This window comes from Cnephaeus nilssonii (assembly GCF_951640355.1).
Source record: "Cnephaeus nilssonii genome assembly, chromosome: 2".
NCBI classification, from domain to species: Eukaryota; Metazoa; Chordata; class Mammalia; order Chiroptera; family Vespertilionidae; genus Cnephaeus; species Cnephaeus nilssonii.
Window position 1 is genome coordinate 35187574 of NC_137073.1, and position 15545 is coordinate 35203118.

The 15545-nt window shown below is 57.8% G+C and overlaps 1 protein-coding gene across 1 annotated transcript; it reads left to right on the forward strand.

The window, feature by feature from the left end:
• Positions 1 to 4617: 4617 nt before the first annotated feature.
• Positions 4618 to 15196, forward strand: MYL10 (myosin light chain 10; the record flags this gene model as incomplete). The annotated part of the gene is made up of 7 exons (XM_079761489.1): positions 4618 to 4697; positions 7265 to 7357; positions 7938 to 8013; positions 8879 to 8983; positions 12346 to 12424; positions 14752 to 14800; positions 15098 to 15196. The coding sequence occupies exons 1-7, from the start codon at positions 4695 to 4697 to the stop codon at positions 15194 to 15196; spliced, it is 504 nt and encodes a 167-aa protein (XP_079617615.1). The 5' UTR covers positions 4618 to 4694.
• Between the last annotated feature and the right edge of the window lie 349 nt (positions 15197 to 15545).

Here is a 15545-nt window from a genome sequence, read left to right on the forward strand (position 1 = left end):
TGGCTACTGTGGCTGGAAAGACAAGTCACCATCACTCTCTAGGGAGCAATGCTGCACCATGAGCCCCCCACCTCCACCCCTGGGCTCCTGGATCCTCCTGGCTGTGCCTGGTCATCAAACCACCCTATCCACCTCTGCAGTCTCTCAGGTCTGAGGAAGGCAATGTGATTATGTGGGAAAGACCTTCCTCAGAGGTCAGAAGTGGGGAGTCAAGCCAGGGCTCAGGAGGTCTGGGTTCTGATACCTGTTTCTTACCATCTCCCACCTATCTGTTGCTTCCTCATTAATGAGATCAGAGATGGGGCTAAGGCAGTGGTCGGCAAACTCATTAGTCAACAGAGCCAAATATCAACAGTACAACGGTTGGAATTTCTTTTGAGAGCCAAATTTTTTAAACTTAAACTTCTTCTAATGCCACTTCTTCAAAATAGACTCGCCCAGGCCATGGTATTTTGTGGAAGAGCCACACTCAAGGGGCCAAAGAGCCGCATGTGGCTCGCGAGCCGCAGTTTGCCTACCACGGGGCTAAGGGGAAGGTCCTCCCCGCCCCCTCCTGCCCCGGGTGACTCCCCAAATAAGCCCTGGGAGGCAGAGCCCTAGTACCAGAGAGGTGCATGCTCCCTGAGGCCGACCTTCCCCACTCAGAATCCAGACCAATAAATTTGGCACTGAGCCCAGAGACATCCAACGTGCGCTATTGGCAAGTACCCCCTGTCCGTGGTTGAGGCATCCCCCACTCCCAAGTGACCAGGGCCAGAGCAGCCCACACCCTGTAGTTAATACTTCAGGCAGCACCCAGACTTGGAGCCAATTAGCCTTTTTCTCCTTGTTACCCCAAAGGAAATTGCCTTTCCCTTCTGTCAACTCTCTAATTACCAGATGGGACGACTAAGATTTTGAGGACAATTAGGGGAGGTCTGTCTTTTCCCAAACTCCCTCCCCAGGCCCGCCCCTGTCTGGAGCCTTCCTCTAATTTGGAGCCGTTTAGAAAAGACGCGGAAGCCTTTAAAGCTAAGAAGAATGTCTCCCGGAATGCATCCTGCCTGTTTTATAGCTGCGGCCAAGAGGGCTGGCGAATGCGCTCCCTCCGATGCGCCCCCTCGTTCTGCAGAGGCACGGGAGAGGCACCCTGTTCAAGGGGCCTGTGGCCACGGCATCCTGCTGTAAACACAGCCGCGGGTTTGATGGCGGGAGGAGGACAAGAGGCACCTGCCCAGCAGGCAGTCTAAATCAGGAAAAGAGGAGCCTCTAAGCCAGGTCGGAACTCTCTGCGGGGCCCTGCCTGGGCCTTGGAGATCACCTCTCCGTGGTTCGGATGCCACTTCCCAGCAGCCCTGTTCCCTCTGCACCCCTCTCCCACCTGGCCCCGGACCTTCATCCTACGTGCCTACATATCTGAGCAGCTCTGTGTGTGCCCTGGGGTATTTCACACATTCACCGGCTCTTCTCCCAGAGCAATGGCAACTCCTGCTGTGTGCTCCTCATCCTCCAAGGCCGAGTTTGTTGAACCCCAGCCCATAATGCCCTTCCTGAACGCGTGGAGGCACTTTCCTGGGGTCCCCTCACTCAGAACCACACCCATCTTGTTCACCACCGGGTCTGCAGCGCCCAGCACTTAATAAGCACTCAATAAATATTCGATGAATGGATGAATAAAAGCACACATTGTCTGACTGGGTCACTAACGTGGCCCAGACTCAGGCATTGTCAAGGAGGAGTGCTTAGTCCCCCAGAACACCTAGTGTAGGGCCACAGTAGACAATCAATGAGCATTTTGCTTGGGAAACAGTGAGCTCTCCATCCAAGGTGGTATGCAAGCAAGGGCCCATCGATGGGGAGGCTGCAAAGGCCCCTTGGGATCTAGCAGGCTGGACTCAGAGGACCGATGGACTCAGAGGCCACGCGGTAGGAGGCCTCCAGGTGAGGCAATGGTGGTGAGGCCCCAGGCCAACAGACGGGCAGGTGGTCCTCACTCTGCTGTGGAGTCAGAGAGAGACAAGGTGTCCCGTGGGAGAGGGGAGAGAAGGGAGCATGCGATGTGGGCCTAGGCTTTGAGGAAGGAGATTGAGGGGAGCATTTGTAAACAGTGGGGGGCAAGGTGGTTGCTGGCTGGGGCAGCGACCGAGGGCTGTGGGCCTGAGAGGGCAGGGGCCAGACTGCTGACCAGGAGGAGTAAGTGGCAAGAGCTTAGGAGCGAGGGCTGACAGGTAAGGCCACCTGCCGCAGCTGTTCTCCAGTGCGGAGTGATCACAGTCCCCTGGCAGGGAGGGGGCTGCGTCTTAAGGCAGTTGGTCTCTTTCAGGTTCCCTTCTGGGCTTGGTCACCCCAGGCTGCCCTCTGTCTGGAAAGTGGGGTGCTCTTCACAAGGGACTAAGTGCTCCTCTGACTCACCAGAGCCAACCTAGAATTCCAGTTCCGAGGCTACTTGCTCCCAGCAGCACCTAGCCGGGAGCATAGACCCCTCGGGGGTCCCTCTGACCCCAAGAATCGGTGGTTCCAGTAGTCAGCTCGGCACAGTAGACAGCTGAGCCAATCAATGTGACCCGGTGATGGCAACAGGCTCCCCACAGCCCGCCCCGCTGACGAGGGACTGTGGCAGTGAGGTTTCATCAAGGACTCCCACCACGTGGGGGGTCTGCCCTCCACATCCCTACCCGTGCCTGCAGTGCCACCTCCTTCCCACAGCACGGGGCCAGGTTGCTGGGCTGCTGGCACCATTTCGCAGATGCGGAAACTGAGGGTCTGTGTGTTGGTGTTGCTGAGTGAAGGTCCCACAGCGAGGACAGAACTCAGAGCTTCCCCTTCTCAGGGTTGTTGTATGCCCCCCCCACCCCCACCCCGCGCCCCTCCCCTGGGCCCCAGGGACAAATGTTTCCCAACCCTCTCTCCCGGAGGTTCTACAACTTCCACCAGACTTCTGCCCAGCTCTTCCTGCTTTCGTAACATGAAGGAGAAGGAGGCCAGGGCAGGAAACTGTCAGGACTAATTTGCCAAGAGCTTGTGAACTCTGTGACTTAGCCCCACCTCCCCGTGATTCCCTCTGCATTTCATCCCTCCCCCTTCCCGCAGACTGGCTGGCCCTCGGGAGCCCCTCCATGGTCCTGGGCCGTGATCCCCGGGGGCAGGAGCTCAGGGGCATCCAGTCCCTGTGTGAGGAGGCCTCGGGCCAGCAGGAAGCAGGAGGTATAGCCCCGGATGGCATCATCTCTCCTGCTCAGCAAGCCCGGAGCCAGGAGAACCTGGCCAAGCTCCTGGACAGGGCAGAAAATCTCTGCTCCCCAGGGCGGCCACCTGCCCCTCCGCGTTGGCCCAGAACAGGCAGGCACCTGTCCTGCTCACACAGCCCATCCCCGAAGAGGGTCCAGGAGGGGCTGGGGCTGGAATCCAGGCTCCTGCCCCCAGAGTCAGTCCCCTTCGCCCCGGCCTGCTGTGGAGCCCGTGGTTGGTCCCTGACAGGGCATGGCAAGGCCTGGCCCCAGCTCAGGGCGGAGGGTCCCGTCACCAGTCTCAGGGAGGTCAGAGGGGTTGGCCCCAGTCTGGGATGGCTCTGGGAGGGGAGCACTGGGATGGGCAGAACCTTCCGAAGCTTCTTTCTGGAACCACTAGAAAGAGGGGCCTTGGGCGAGTGACTCACCTGTGCGTGCCTCAGTTTCCTCACCGGGAAAAGGAGGTAAGGACTGAAAGTGAAAACGCGTTTTAGAACACAGCCTGACTTTCTGTGTTTAATAAACGTTAGCTACTCTTCTTCTAATCACCATCACATTCCCTGCCCCAAGGAGATCAGCCCTACCAGGGCGCGGAGGCCTGAGGCCAGCTCCGGGACAGTTAAGCTGTCCTGAGCCTGGGGACGGGTGGGCTCACTGCCTGAGCCCAGCACTGCCGGCCTTGGCAACCGATCAGACAGATCGGGGGCCAACTTGGCTGGACAGATGGGGCTGCACTGGACACACCGGGGGCCTACCGAGGCAGGTGCAGGCTCAGCTTGGCACATGTGCGGGAGAACTCTTGGGCTGGGCCAAGCCTAGGGAGATGGACCATGTCCGGATATGTGTTTGTGGCCAGAGTGGGATGGAGACCTGATTTCTCAATTCTCCATGGTCAGAGTCGCCTCCATTTTTCTTTTGTCTCTTTTCAACTCCCTGAGGAGGGCTGCGGTGGGTGATGGCGGCACTCAACCACAGGGCCGGGCGGATGCGGACACCCTCTCCAAGAACTGACCCAGGGGTGCCATGTGCCGCTTTTCATATGAGAGGCCTGAGCCTTCTGGAGGACGGTGTCCTACCCGGAGTTGCACAGCGTAAGCGGTCGGGCATGCTGCTAGGAATTTCCCCAGCTGGTGCGGCTGGCCCTGCCTTGAGAGCTCTCCTGACCTTGCCTGGCCCAAAGCCACATCTTCCCAGCTGGTTCCAGGCCTCAACTTACTGTGTCTTTAGCCAAGAGCCCCTTCCTGGGCCCTGGGCCCTTAGCTACAAAGATCCTGTTGGCCCCGTGCGGGTAGAGAGCTTTGGGGCTTGGACTGTCTCTGGATCCCACAATCCCACCCACTCTGAATGTCCCCGACAGGTGTCTGGCAGGGAGGCCTCCATCCTGTCTTTTGTCACCTTCCAAACGGTTGTCCGGACCTGGAACACTATTTAAAGAGCCCTCCCTGAGCTGCCCCAGGACTGCTGCAGCACGAGTGAGCACTCCAGACCATGGTAGGTTAGGGCTGCCCTGCTTTCTGACCCTGACCCCATCCTGTGACCTTGACTTCATTTGTGATTCTGACCTTTACCTCATTGCCTGAACTCACCCTGACCTTGACCTTACTCCTCTCATTGATGTCCTTGCCCTGGAGCTGATGTCCCTAGCCCTGACCTTTTCTTCACCTTTGATGTCATGCCTGCGTCTCGCCCACCCTGGGCTGCCCTTGATGGGTGGCCAGTCCATCCATGTGGGTCTGCTTCCCTGAATTGGGTAGGGGCTGCTGAGGTGAAGAGGAGGACGAGGAAGAGGAAGGTGGAGGGAGACAGGGTGGGCCGGGCTAAGACTTTTCACAGCTCTGCTCCTGCTGAGAGGACATGACTCCTGTGGGGGTCGGGTTGGGATTGCAGGACAGCCTGGGTCCTCTGGAGCCTGCTGGCCTTGCTTCCGGGTCCTTCAGCCCATGCAGGGCTGCCCCGCTGTCCTTCCCTGCCCCTGTGCTCCAGCTCTTGGGCCTCCCTGGGGGCTCCCAAGGGCATTGTTCTTTCAACCCTTGTTTTTGTCTCACCCACCTCATCAGTCCCTCTAGGCCCGAGAACTCTGACTCGGCTGTCAAGCCCCAGCTCAGAAGCCACCTCCTCTGGGAGGTTTGCCCCAGTGGCTGAGGGGCTTCTCTGTGTTCTCAGTACCTGGACTCTGGGCTCCTTGGGGACAAGCACAGGGCCTGGCTGGAGACCAGCAGGGACCTAATAAACGTCCTGATGCCTGGAGCTAGGCACACATGGGGAAACTGAGGCTTAGAGCCTTAACCGATTTTCTTAACATCACAGAGGCTGTGCATACCACAGGCAGGATTAGAACTCAGGTCTGGGCTACCCACTTCTGCCCTGAGGTGGTCTTTTCAGGAGATTTTTATTTTTTAGGGGCACGTTATAAAAGGGAATTCCCAAGTCAGCTGGGTTGCAAAGGATCCAGGCTGGGAGATCAGAAGGCCCTGAGCCTCAGTTTCCCCCTATGCAGTCCTCCTTTTGGGGGTTCCAGAACAGGGCTTGGCACACAGTAGGGCAATGTTTCACAGATGGCCATGGAAGGCTGGGTGAGGCAGGGATGGGTGACGCCCAGGCCAAGAGCAGGTCTGAGGAGAGAAAGGGCCGAGTATCCCACAGACGGAAGTGATCCTTTTTATTAATCAGAGGGAAATGCATATGTAATTATGTGAGATGAACTCTGCAGGGAGGTTCTTTTCTTTATGATGTCTGAAGGGATTTATAAATATTACAGAGGTTTTACGGCATCATAACGTCCTGGCTGCCCTGCCAGCCCCCCTTTCAAAGGATTAGTGGAGACAAAGCACCCAGTAAAAGCTAATTATAAGTCAGCCGAGCTGCTGCTCCTGAATTGAGCCCAGGCGCCGGAGGGAAGTGGGGGCGAGTGCAGGGGTGGGGAAGTTGGGTGGTGGGACAGGAGTGAGCTGGAGGAGGGGAGACCACACAGGCACTGGGGGTGGGGGTGTGGGGGAGACGGGAAGCCCATGCTCTGGGATGGGTGGTGCAGGCTGAGATGGCAGGAGAGTGGGGGTGGTGAGGTGGGAGCAGGAAGCCTGTGTCTGTTCCACCTCTCTGAGCCAGTTCGAGGACTCCTTGAACATGGGGGCCCCAGTGATGGCTGCTGAGGGCAAGGTCTCCTCCTCAGGGGTTCGGGAGGACTTAGAGCGCTCAGTGAATGCTCAATGGTGGACTCCAGGCACCATGGCACCCCGAAAGAAGCCCTGGCATTGTTCCATGTGGGTGGTCGCCTGCTCTACCTGCTGGGGAGTTCACCCCTGAGCTTTGGGGAGCTATTTCCAAACCGATCCCCACTCTGAGCCTGGGTGGGGCAGGGGACCTCAGAGATGAACAGACACAGTGATATGGCAGGACAGTGTGGTATGAGTTATGGGATGTGGCTGCCCTAGACTGGTAGGAAGGGAAGAATCGGGGGAGCTCTAAATTGGCTTGGGGATCAGGAGGGCTTCTCAGAGGAGGTGGCAGAGGAGTTGAGCCTGGAGGATGAGGATTCTGCCAGATGGAAGGCAGGGAAGGTACTCCAGGTAGTGGGAACGGCAGGAGGAAGTGTTGGGAGAGAAGAAAGCTCTAAGGGGTTTGGGACAGAGTTGGGGACCCAGGTGAGTGGAGGTAGAAGCTCTGGGAGAGGGAAGGACAGATCTCACAGGGCTGAGGAGTCCCAATGTTATCCTGAGAACACTGGGGAGGCGGCAGGAGAGGAGGGGGGCCCCATCTGGGGTCTGATGCTAGAAAAGATGCCCTCTCTGCTTCACAGGCTGGGCGCAGACCACCAGCCTTCCGGAGCCCGGGGGCCCAGGTCAGGAAGCAGCTGTCTGGCCCGGTGGGGTGGGTGCTCCTGTGGGCTTCTTGCCGTGGGCTGGGAAACCACCCTGCTTATCTGCAAGGCTTCGTTAGGAGCGCTGCCTGCCTGTCTGCTTTGGCTGGGCTGTGGGAGACGAGGCATGCGGGGTGGGAGGTGGTGAAGGGCTGACCTCCAAGGAAGGGGCTTCTGCAAGGCCTTCGCCGCCACCTCGCAGGCACCGAGGAGAGCCCGGAAGAGAGCAGAGGGTGGAGCCAGCTCCAATGTCTTCTCCATGTTCGACCAGTCCCAGATCCAGGAGTTTAAAGAGGTTGGTCGGTGTCCCCTGGGGCCATTGGGAGGATCTGTGTAATCCACTGGCATTGGGGAGCCAGTAAGGTGTGGGATTGGCCCTCCGTCCCTGAGGAGTGGTGGTGTCACTGTTCTCCGTGTCCCCCCTGGTGCGCCTCACAGCCTGCAGATGTGACTGCTGTCCTCGGGCATATGACCCTCTCTCTCTGAGCCTTTGCTTGCTGTGTGACCTCGGGCAGGTCCTTCGTCTCTCTGAGCCTCAGCTTTCCTCTCTGTAAAAGGGGGTTGCTGTGGACTTCGTCTCTCTGAGCCTCAGCTTTCCTCTCTGTAAAAGGGGGTTGCTGTGGACATGGAATGAGGGATGGGCATGAAGCCCCAGCAGCATGCTGGCGCACAGTAGGAGCTCAGTGGGTTAGCCGTCACTGTCATTCTGGTGTCATGCTGAGCTGGGTAACCGGGTGGCCAGAGGGGCCTGCACTGAGGTTGCTGGGGCGGCAGTTTGCAGGACAGCCCCTTGGGGGAGGTGTTCTTTTTCTGGGGAGGGAAGCTGGGCTTGGGTGAGTGGGAGGGTGACTTTTCAGTGCCCGTGTCTCTGCCAGGCCTTCACCATCATGGACCAGAACCGGGACGGCTTCATTGACAAGGAGGACCTGAGGGACACCTTTGCTGCCCTGGGTGGGTGACCAGCAGTGTGGAGGCTGGGGGCTTGGGGCAGAGCAGGCCTTCCAGAAAGAGTGAGCGGCTAGGGGCAGGGGGTGTGCGGGGCTCATGTGTCATTGGGGGCACAGGGAAGGTCAGGAAGGGTTCCTGGTTGTTAGAGGAGGACTTGCCAGGGAAGGGGGAGGGCATTTCAGGTGCAGGAACGACCTGTGCAAAGTTCAGGAGTGGGAGGCTGGGGTGAGGTGAGGGGTCAAGAGATGCCTTGGGTGGGGGAGAGGCTGGAGATGTGTGCAGGTCTCAGGAGCTCTGGGCTTTGGCTCCCAGGGAGGCGTTTGCACCCTCTAAGGCCCAGGGAGGGACCTGAAGAGGGCCTCAGGGACTGGGTGGGGTGGGGGCTGAGGCTGGGGAAGGGGGCAGAACCAAGTCAGGTCTGGACTGAGCTTTGAGCTCCTGGGGATCTGGTTGTCCCCTGGAACCAAGAGGAATCCCAGAATCCTAACCTCCTGGCAACCAGTTGCCCCCTCCAGGGACAAATGAGCCTGAGGCCCAGGTCTTCCAGCCCCTATGCACCTAAGCTTCTGATTCTTTGAGCCTCAGTTTCCCCATCTGTAAAATGGGGATGGCAAACAAATAACTTGCTCTACTTCCCAAGGAGGCAGCAGTGGTGGCTGAGTGCACTGAGGCTGGGGGCTGATGAATGCTGACTGTGGCTGAATGTGGTCCCCTCCCAAAGTCCCCCAGCAGGTGGGCGGGGCCTTAGGGAGTCGGGGCAGGTGGATGGTAGAGCTGAGAGCCTGCAGGACTCTGTTCTGGGCTGCCTGCAGGCAGGGTCTGCTCTCGCCCTCACTGTGCTCCTAGGCGTCTCCCTCTCCTCCCCCAGGCCGCATCAATGTGAAGAATGAGGAGCTGGAGGCCATGGTGAAGGAGGCCCCTGGGCCCATCAACTTCACAGTCTTTCTGACCATGTTTGGGGAGAAGCTGAAGGGTGAGTGAGGCCCCAGGTGGCCCTGGGCAGGGAGGGGTGAGTGGGTGTGGGCAGGCTGGGCCCTGTGTGCAGATGTGCACCCTACTGATGCTCACCACAGCTGGGAGCATGGTGTCACCCCCAGGAACACATACCTTCCCAGCCCGGCCTCGGTTTCCACCTCTACACCAGAGTGGTGGTAACTGTAATAACCCCTCCTTGCAGAGCCATGGGGAACAAGTTGTGTAAAAGCCCGTTGCCCACCGTCAGGATGCCTCAGCCACCTCCCTACCCCTGGGCTCATCTTGCTCGCTCTGCCTCACTGCCCGCTGGACAGTGGAGGTGGGGTTGGAAGTGTTAGCAGCTGGCCACAGTTCCTTCCCCAGGGAAAGGATGGAAGGGCCTCATCCATAAGTGAGAAGACTTGGGCTCTGAGAGGTCATTACAACTGCCCCAGGTGTCCCCGCATCCAAGTGGTCGGGATGGAACCTGACCCCGATTCCTGGCTCTAACCATTGCAACGTCAGGCATGGCGTGCATGGCGGGGTGGGAGCCGAGCCTCTCTGCCCCCTGCCCCTAGTGCCAACCCCTGGGCTTGAGGGCCCATGGTCAGAGGGAAGGGCCAGCCTGACTGCGGCTGCCCTGGGAGGTGGGCCTTGTAGCCACCCCACCCCGAGGGTGCCCCTGCCTGATGCCCTCCCTGTCTCGGCTAGGTCTGGGTTCAATGCCTAGCCCCCCACCAGCCCCCAGGATGACCAAGGCTTGTCTACTCTTGCACCTCAGTTTTCTGTCTGTAAAATGAGCATTGTGGTGATTTCCCAGGGCTGCTGTAACAAATGACCACAAACTTGACGGCTCAAAAACCAGCGATGTATTCTCTCGGCTCTGAAGCCTGGGATATGAAATCTGCAGGTTCTGCTCCCTCAGCAGCTCCAGGGGATAACTTGTTAGCTGCCTTTCCCAGTTTCTGTGGCTGCATCGCTCCCATCTCTGCCTCCACGGTCCACCGCCTCCTTTTCTGTATGGCTCCCTGGCCTCACTCTTAAGAGGACACTTGTCATAAGATTTAGGGCCCACCTGGGTAATCCAGGATCATCTCCCCACAAAGATCCTTTCTTGACATCTGCAAAAGCCCCTTTTCCAACTAAGGTGACATTTCCCAGTCCCGGGGATAAGGACAAGGGTATATCTTTTGCGGGGCCATGATTCAACCCACTACAGGGACGATCCTACCTAACTGCACAGCTTTTATTTGGTAAAAAAATCATAATACTTCCATGGGTTGTGACCTGTTGGCAAGTACAATAGCCCTACACACAATGTCCTGGCTGATTCTGGACTAGAAGGAGGCCAGCAATTGACCTATGACCGGACAGCCTCACCCTCCTGTGTTAGAAACAAGACTCCAAGGGTGGGAGAGAGAGGAGGCTGTGGGCCTGGAGCTGTCCAGCTCACTCGGAGTGCCATCGGGCCACCTCCAGGCAGCCAGTAGGGTTATTTCTGGGACTATGACCACCTTCTGGAAGAGCTCAGAAGCCAGGGACCTGGGGCAGGGGTTACACTCCCAGAGAAAGGCATGTGGGATTCTAGCCAGTGACTTTACAGGGAGGTGTGTTGGTCTATGACTGAGCTGAGAGCTCTGCCCCAGACCAGGCAGGGTCACGGGCTTGCAGCTTTTTCTCATTTTCGCAGGGACGCCAGGACTGGGCTTCAGCTGAACATGTCATGCAAACTGGCTGAGCCTGCATGCTCAGCCAGCAGTGGAGACAGGAGCCGGGGCTGAGGCAGGCACTGTCTCAGCCCTCTAATTAGGACAAGGACACGTTGTCATGAGATTCCCAACAGCGAGGGGAAGGTGTAGCCACTCTGCACCCTTTTGATGAGGTTCAAAGTCTGCAGAACAGAGTGGCTGCGGGGCCAGCACTGTGCCCGGCTTGGTCGCTCTGGGCCAGTCTCAGAGATGCCTAATGGCCCAGACACATCCCGTCCTGAGCTCCCAGTCTGATGAGGGAGACACAGCTGACCCTGACCCAGTCTGATGGGCAGGAGCACAGAGGGGTGGGACGAGCAGGGGGCTCTGGAGGTCCAAAGAGTTGGCTTCCAGTCCTTCCTCCCCTTATTCGTGGGGATCTCAGGAAAGTAAGAGACTCTCCGAGCCTCAGTTTCCTTTTTGACAAACTGCGGACATGAGTACCCACCATGTGGGGTGTTCTGGGGTTCCATGGGAGCAAACAGTGACGCCGCAGGGTGGAGCGTGGCTCAGAGCGCTCAGATGTGTTTGTAGACGTGAAGGAATGATGTTAGTCCAGATCTTTACCACACGTTATCATAACTGACCCAGGGACGTGGGCAGCAAACACCGCCTTTTTCTCCATTTCACCAAGGACACAGCTAAGCCTTAAAGAAGGAAGGGGACATCCCCCGGGCCACAGTGAGTGCGAAGGCAGTGTGACAGAGGGGAAGGAGCACCACATATGGGTCACCAGGTCACCTGCTGTCATTCACACAGCCTCCTTTCCTGGGCCTCAGTTTCCCCATCTGTACAACCAGGGGGCTAGATATTCAATCTCGTTGTGGGAACAGAGCTAACTCTTCGAATGACTTCTTTTCCTAAAGCCCATGCTATGGAAGTGATAAACCAGGAACGCTCCTCCCCGCTGCCCCGCCCCACAGCCTGCTGGCCCACCTTCCCGTCTCTGTCCGGGACGAGCTTACAGGCACCTCCAATGCCACGGCCTGAGTCCCGCCTTTGGCCCCCAAGTGCAGTGCCTTTTCTTCTCTACCCACAGCCTGTCACGCACATCTCGGATCATGAGAAAGCGCCAGAGCTGCCCTCCCCCCTCACTAATCACGTGGCAGCATCAGCTGTGAGAACGTGGCCAAGTCAGTTAACCTCAGGCCAATCAGCAGGCTCAGCACGTAGTCAGTGCTTAGTCAGGGTCATGCACAGCTGTGCGGGTTGTGATCCCTCCACACACCAGGCGCCCTCAAACTACGCCCCGTGGGCCACATGCGGGTGTTTTTGCCGTTTTGTTTTTTTACTTCAAAATAAGATATGTGCAGTGTGCATAGGAATTTGTTCATAGTTTTTTTTTTTAAACTATAGTCTGGCCCTCCAACGGTCTGAGGGACAGTGAACTGGCCCCCTGTTTAAAAAGTTTGAGGACCCCTGCTCCACACAGAGCCCTTGGCTCTTACCACTCTTCCTGGTTTCCCTGAAACCCCCCTTTCCTTGCTTCCACTGGGGAGTGGAAGCTGGGGAGGAAGCTCCCCAAGCCCTCGCCCTCGGTAGGGGCCATGGGGCCTGCCCACCCCCAGCCCCCATCAAACCCTGCCTCTTCTCTTCATGTGGCGCTCTCCTTGCCTCTGTGTGCTGCTTCTAGGCACAGACCCAGAGGAGACCATTCTCCATGCCTTCAAGGTGTTCGACACTGAAGGGAAAGGTTTCGTCAAGGCAGATTTGTAAGTGCCCTCAGCCCTCCATGTTGGTCTTTCCCTCTCTGGAACTTCAGCTATAAAGGAACTGGTGTGGAGTCCGGGTGGGTGGCAGCCCAGCTCAGCTATTGATGTCCTCCCCTCTCTGGGCCTCAGTGCCCCCATTTCTGTGTGCAAGTGTGTAGGGAGTCTGAAGTCACCAGGGAGGGCTTCCCAGTGGCGGGGGCGAGGAGTGGGGAGAGGCAGGTCTCGAAGGATGACTCAAGGTGCTTGAGCCGAGGCAGGGAGTATTCTAGATGCAGGAACACAGTGAGTGAAGTGCCAGGGCTTGGTGTGTGCAAGGTTAGTGAGAAGGAGTGGGCTGTGGCTGAAGGGTGTGAGTGGGTGTGGGGTGGGGGAGACTGAGCTCAGAGTGGGAGGCAGGGCCTATGTGGGGTAGCTCAATCACTAGGCCCTGGGCCCTGGGTCTGCCCTGGGGGCATAGGAAAGCTTGAGAAAGAGTTAGGCAGGAGCAGCATGGAGGCCAGCCTGGAGGAGGAGAGGAGAAGGTGACAGCCACCATGAAGGCCTTGGCTGTTGAGATGGAGGAGAGTGGATGGGTAAGTAAAACACCAGAGGCCAAAGCCAATGGGATCCGGGGCCTGAGTGGATCAGGATGGAGGTGGGCCCATGGAAAGGGACCAGCTCAGCTGGGCATACAGAGAGTACGGTGCTATGGGCAGCTCTCCAGGGGGCCACTGGGCTGGCATTACAGAGGTGTGGGCACTGACATCTGCTATGCCTGGGAGCCTCAGCCCAGTGAAAGCTCAGAGCAGAGGGCCAAGAGTGGCAGGCGGGGCAGTGGCCACCTGTCCAGGGACTGGGACACTGAACTGACCTCTGAGCTGTCCCTGGGCCATCCCTTCAGAGCCTCCAAGGCCGTGCTGGGTCTCTGGGTGATCCTGGACAGGCAAGATTTCCCCCCAGGCACAGGCTTTTTGACCAATTCCTATGGTGCTTCAGGCATTGGCTTTGAGGCTAGTTTGCTGCCTATTAGATAGAATCATCTCTTAATGGAGATGGGGTGGGAGAGGGCAGGGGGCAGAGGGGAAGTGGAGACAGTCTCATTTGTCTCTCACATTCTCACCAGCCCACATTCCCAAAGTTGTGAGTCACTCACTCCCCAGGGGTAGGGGAGGGGTGATTAGGATCTCTCCAGGCTGCAGCCCTCTCCTTCACCCTCCCTGAGGGTCCATGGCTCTCACCCCCATCTTGAGGAGCTGGGGCACTTCTGCCATTCACCTTCGTCTCAACCAGGGCAAGGCCAGGGCTGGGAGGAACCCTCTGGGGACCCATTTTGGGAACCAAAGGCACCGCCCAGGGATAGGGGGCCTGGAAGATGTGGCTGCCCACCAGACAGGCCACAAGGAGGTTCTGGTTGAAACAGAGTCTGTGCAAAGTCCCCGGCCTGGAGAGTTGGAAACTGTGACTGTCCTGCAGTAACATAAATAATGGAAAATGTGCGTGGTCCTTAGCGGGGCTGCCATTGCTGGAGACACAGGCCACTGGTGCTCAGGGCCCAGCTCCGCTCTCCAGGGCCATCCCTGCTCCCTGCTCTCCCTGAGAGCCCTCTGGCGCCCTCCCCCCAGCTCCTAGGGCATCATTCCCTCCAGCGCAGCCTCAAACACCTTCCATGTCTCATCTCCGGCTACTCCTCTGGCCCAGGCAGCTCTGGCTCCTGTGGGCAGCTGCTCTGGACCACCCAGGGGACAGGCCCCACCCTGCCACTACAGATCATTACACTTCCCAAACCTCAGTTTCCCTCTCTGTAAACGGAGTTAATGATACTCACTTCCCAAGGCCACGAGGAGCAGATGAACCCTGGGCAGGCCCATGAGGACATGCACCTGGATAGGTCTCCCTGTCCCTGGGCTGAGTGTGAGCACCTGGTACCCTGCAGAACACTGCACACACGGCAGCAACCATCACACACTGGGGAAGCAGGACATCCAGAACCAAGGCAAAGAGGCCACCCTCAGTAACCTCGAGGTTGATGATTAGTGCACGATGGAACATCTGAGTGGCCCCCAAGGTCAGGTCAGAGTCCCAAGGTCATTTCATTTGGTTCCCACTTGATGCTGGGAGGAGAGTCCACGTACAAAGGAAGAAAATGAGGCTCAGCTGAAGTGGCGTCTGAGCCCACGTGGCTATCTGGGGACTGTAGCGCCAGCCCTATCCCCTTCCCTACCTTCGTTGGTGCACCCCTGGGCCAGGACTCCTCCCCCAAGCCCACCTGCCCTCACCAACCCTGCGATCTGTGTGTACTCACAGGGTGGCCCTTCCCCTGAACATGACCCTTTCTCTTCCTTGAGCAGCATCAAAGAGAAGCTCATGACCCAGGCAGACCGGTTCAGTGAGGAGGAGGTAAGCTCTGGCTTTTTTAGGGTGCTGTTGAGCCCTGCTAAGAGTCTTCCTGGAAAGCACAGCCCAGCCTTTCTCAGCAGTCACCCCCACCCCACCCCACTCAGATCCCTCTTAGTGATGTCTCCCTTGACTCCTTTGATGAGAACAAGAAGGACGGGGGTGAGGGATGGCTGCGGGACCCTGGCCTCCGCGCCCTCCACTGCCATGCTTCCATCTGCACTCTGACACTCTTGGGTGACCCCCCGCTCTGGCCCTTATTTGGCCCTGGTCCAGGCTGACTCCCTGCTCCTTCCCCAGATCAAGCAGATGTTTGCAGCTTTCCCGCCAGATGTGTGCGGCAACCTGGACTACAGGAACCTATGCTATGTCATCACGCATGGTGAAGAGAAAGACTAGAAGGAGATGGTGGGCCTCCCCCGTAGTCAGAGGCAGTAGTGAGAGGGAGCAAACACTGGGGGTCGGGGCAACCGGTGGGGAGCTCCTATGACCAGCATGTGGGAGGAAAAGCTCCCCTGGCTTTGTGGGTGGGGTGCAAGGCAAGAATAAATAATGCTAACAAGGTCTGAGTTTTTGTGATTAATGCTCCTGCTGGGGAGAAAGCTAAACATTCCTATGTTGTTGGTTTTTCCAAAACTTTTTACTTCCCTGGCTTTGCTCAAATGTTCCTGATGAGCTAGTGTTTAGAACTAATTGACAGTTTTAATGATCCCCAGCTGGGCCACAGGACGCTGCCTTCATTTATGAA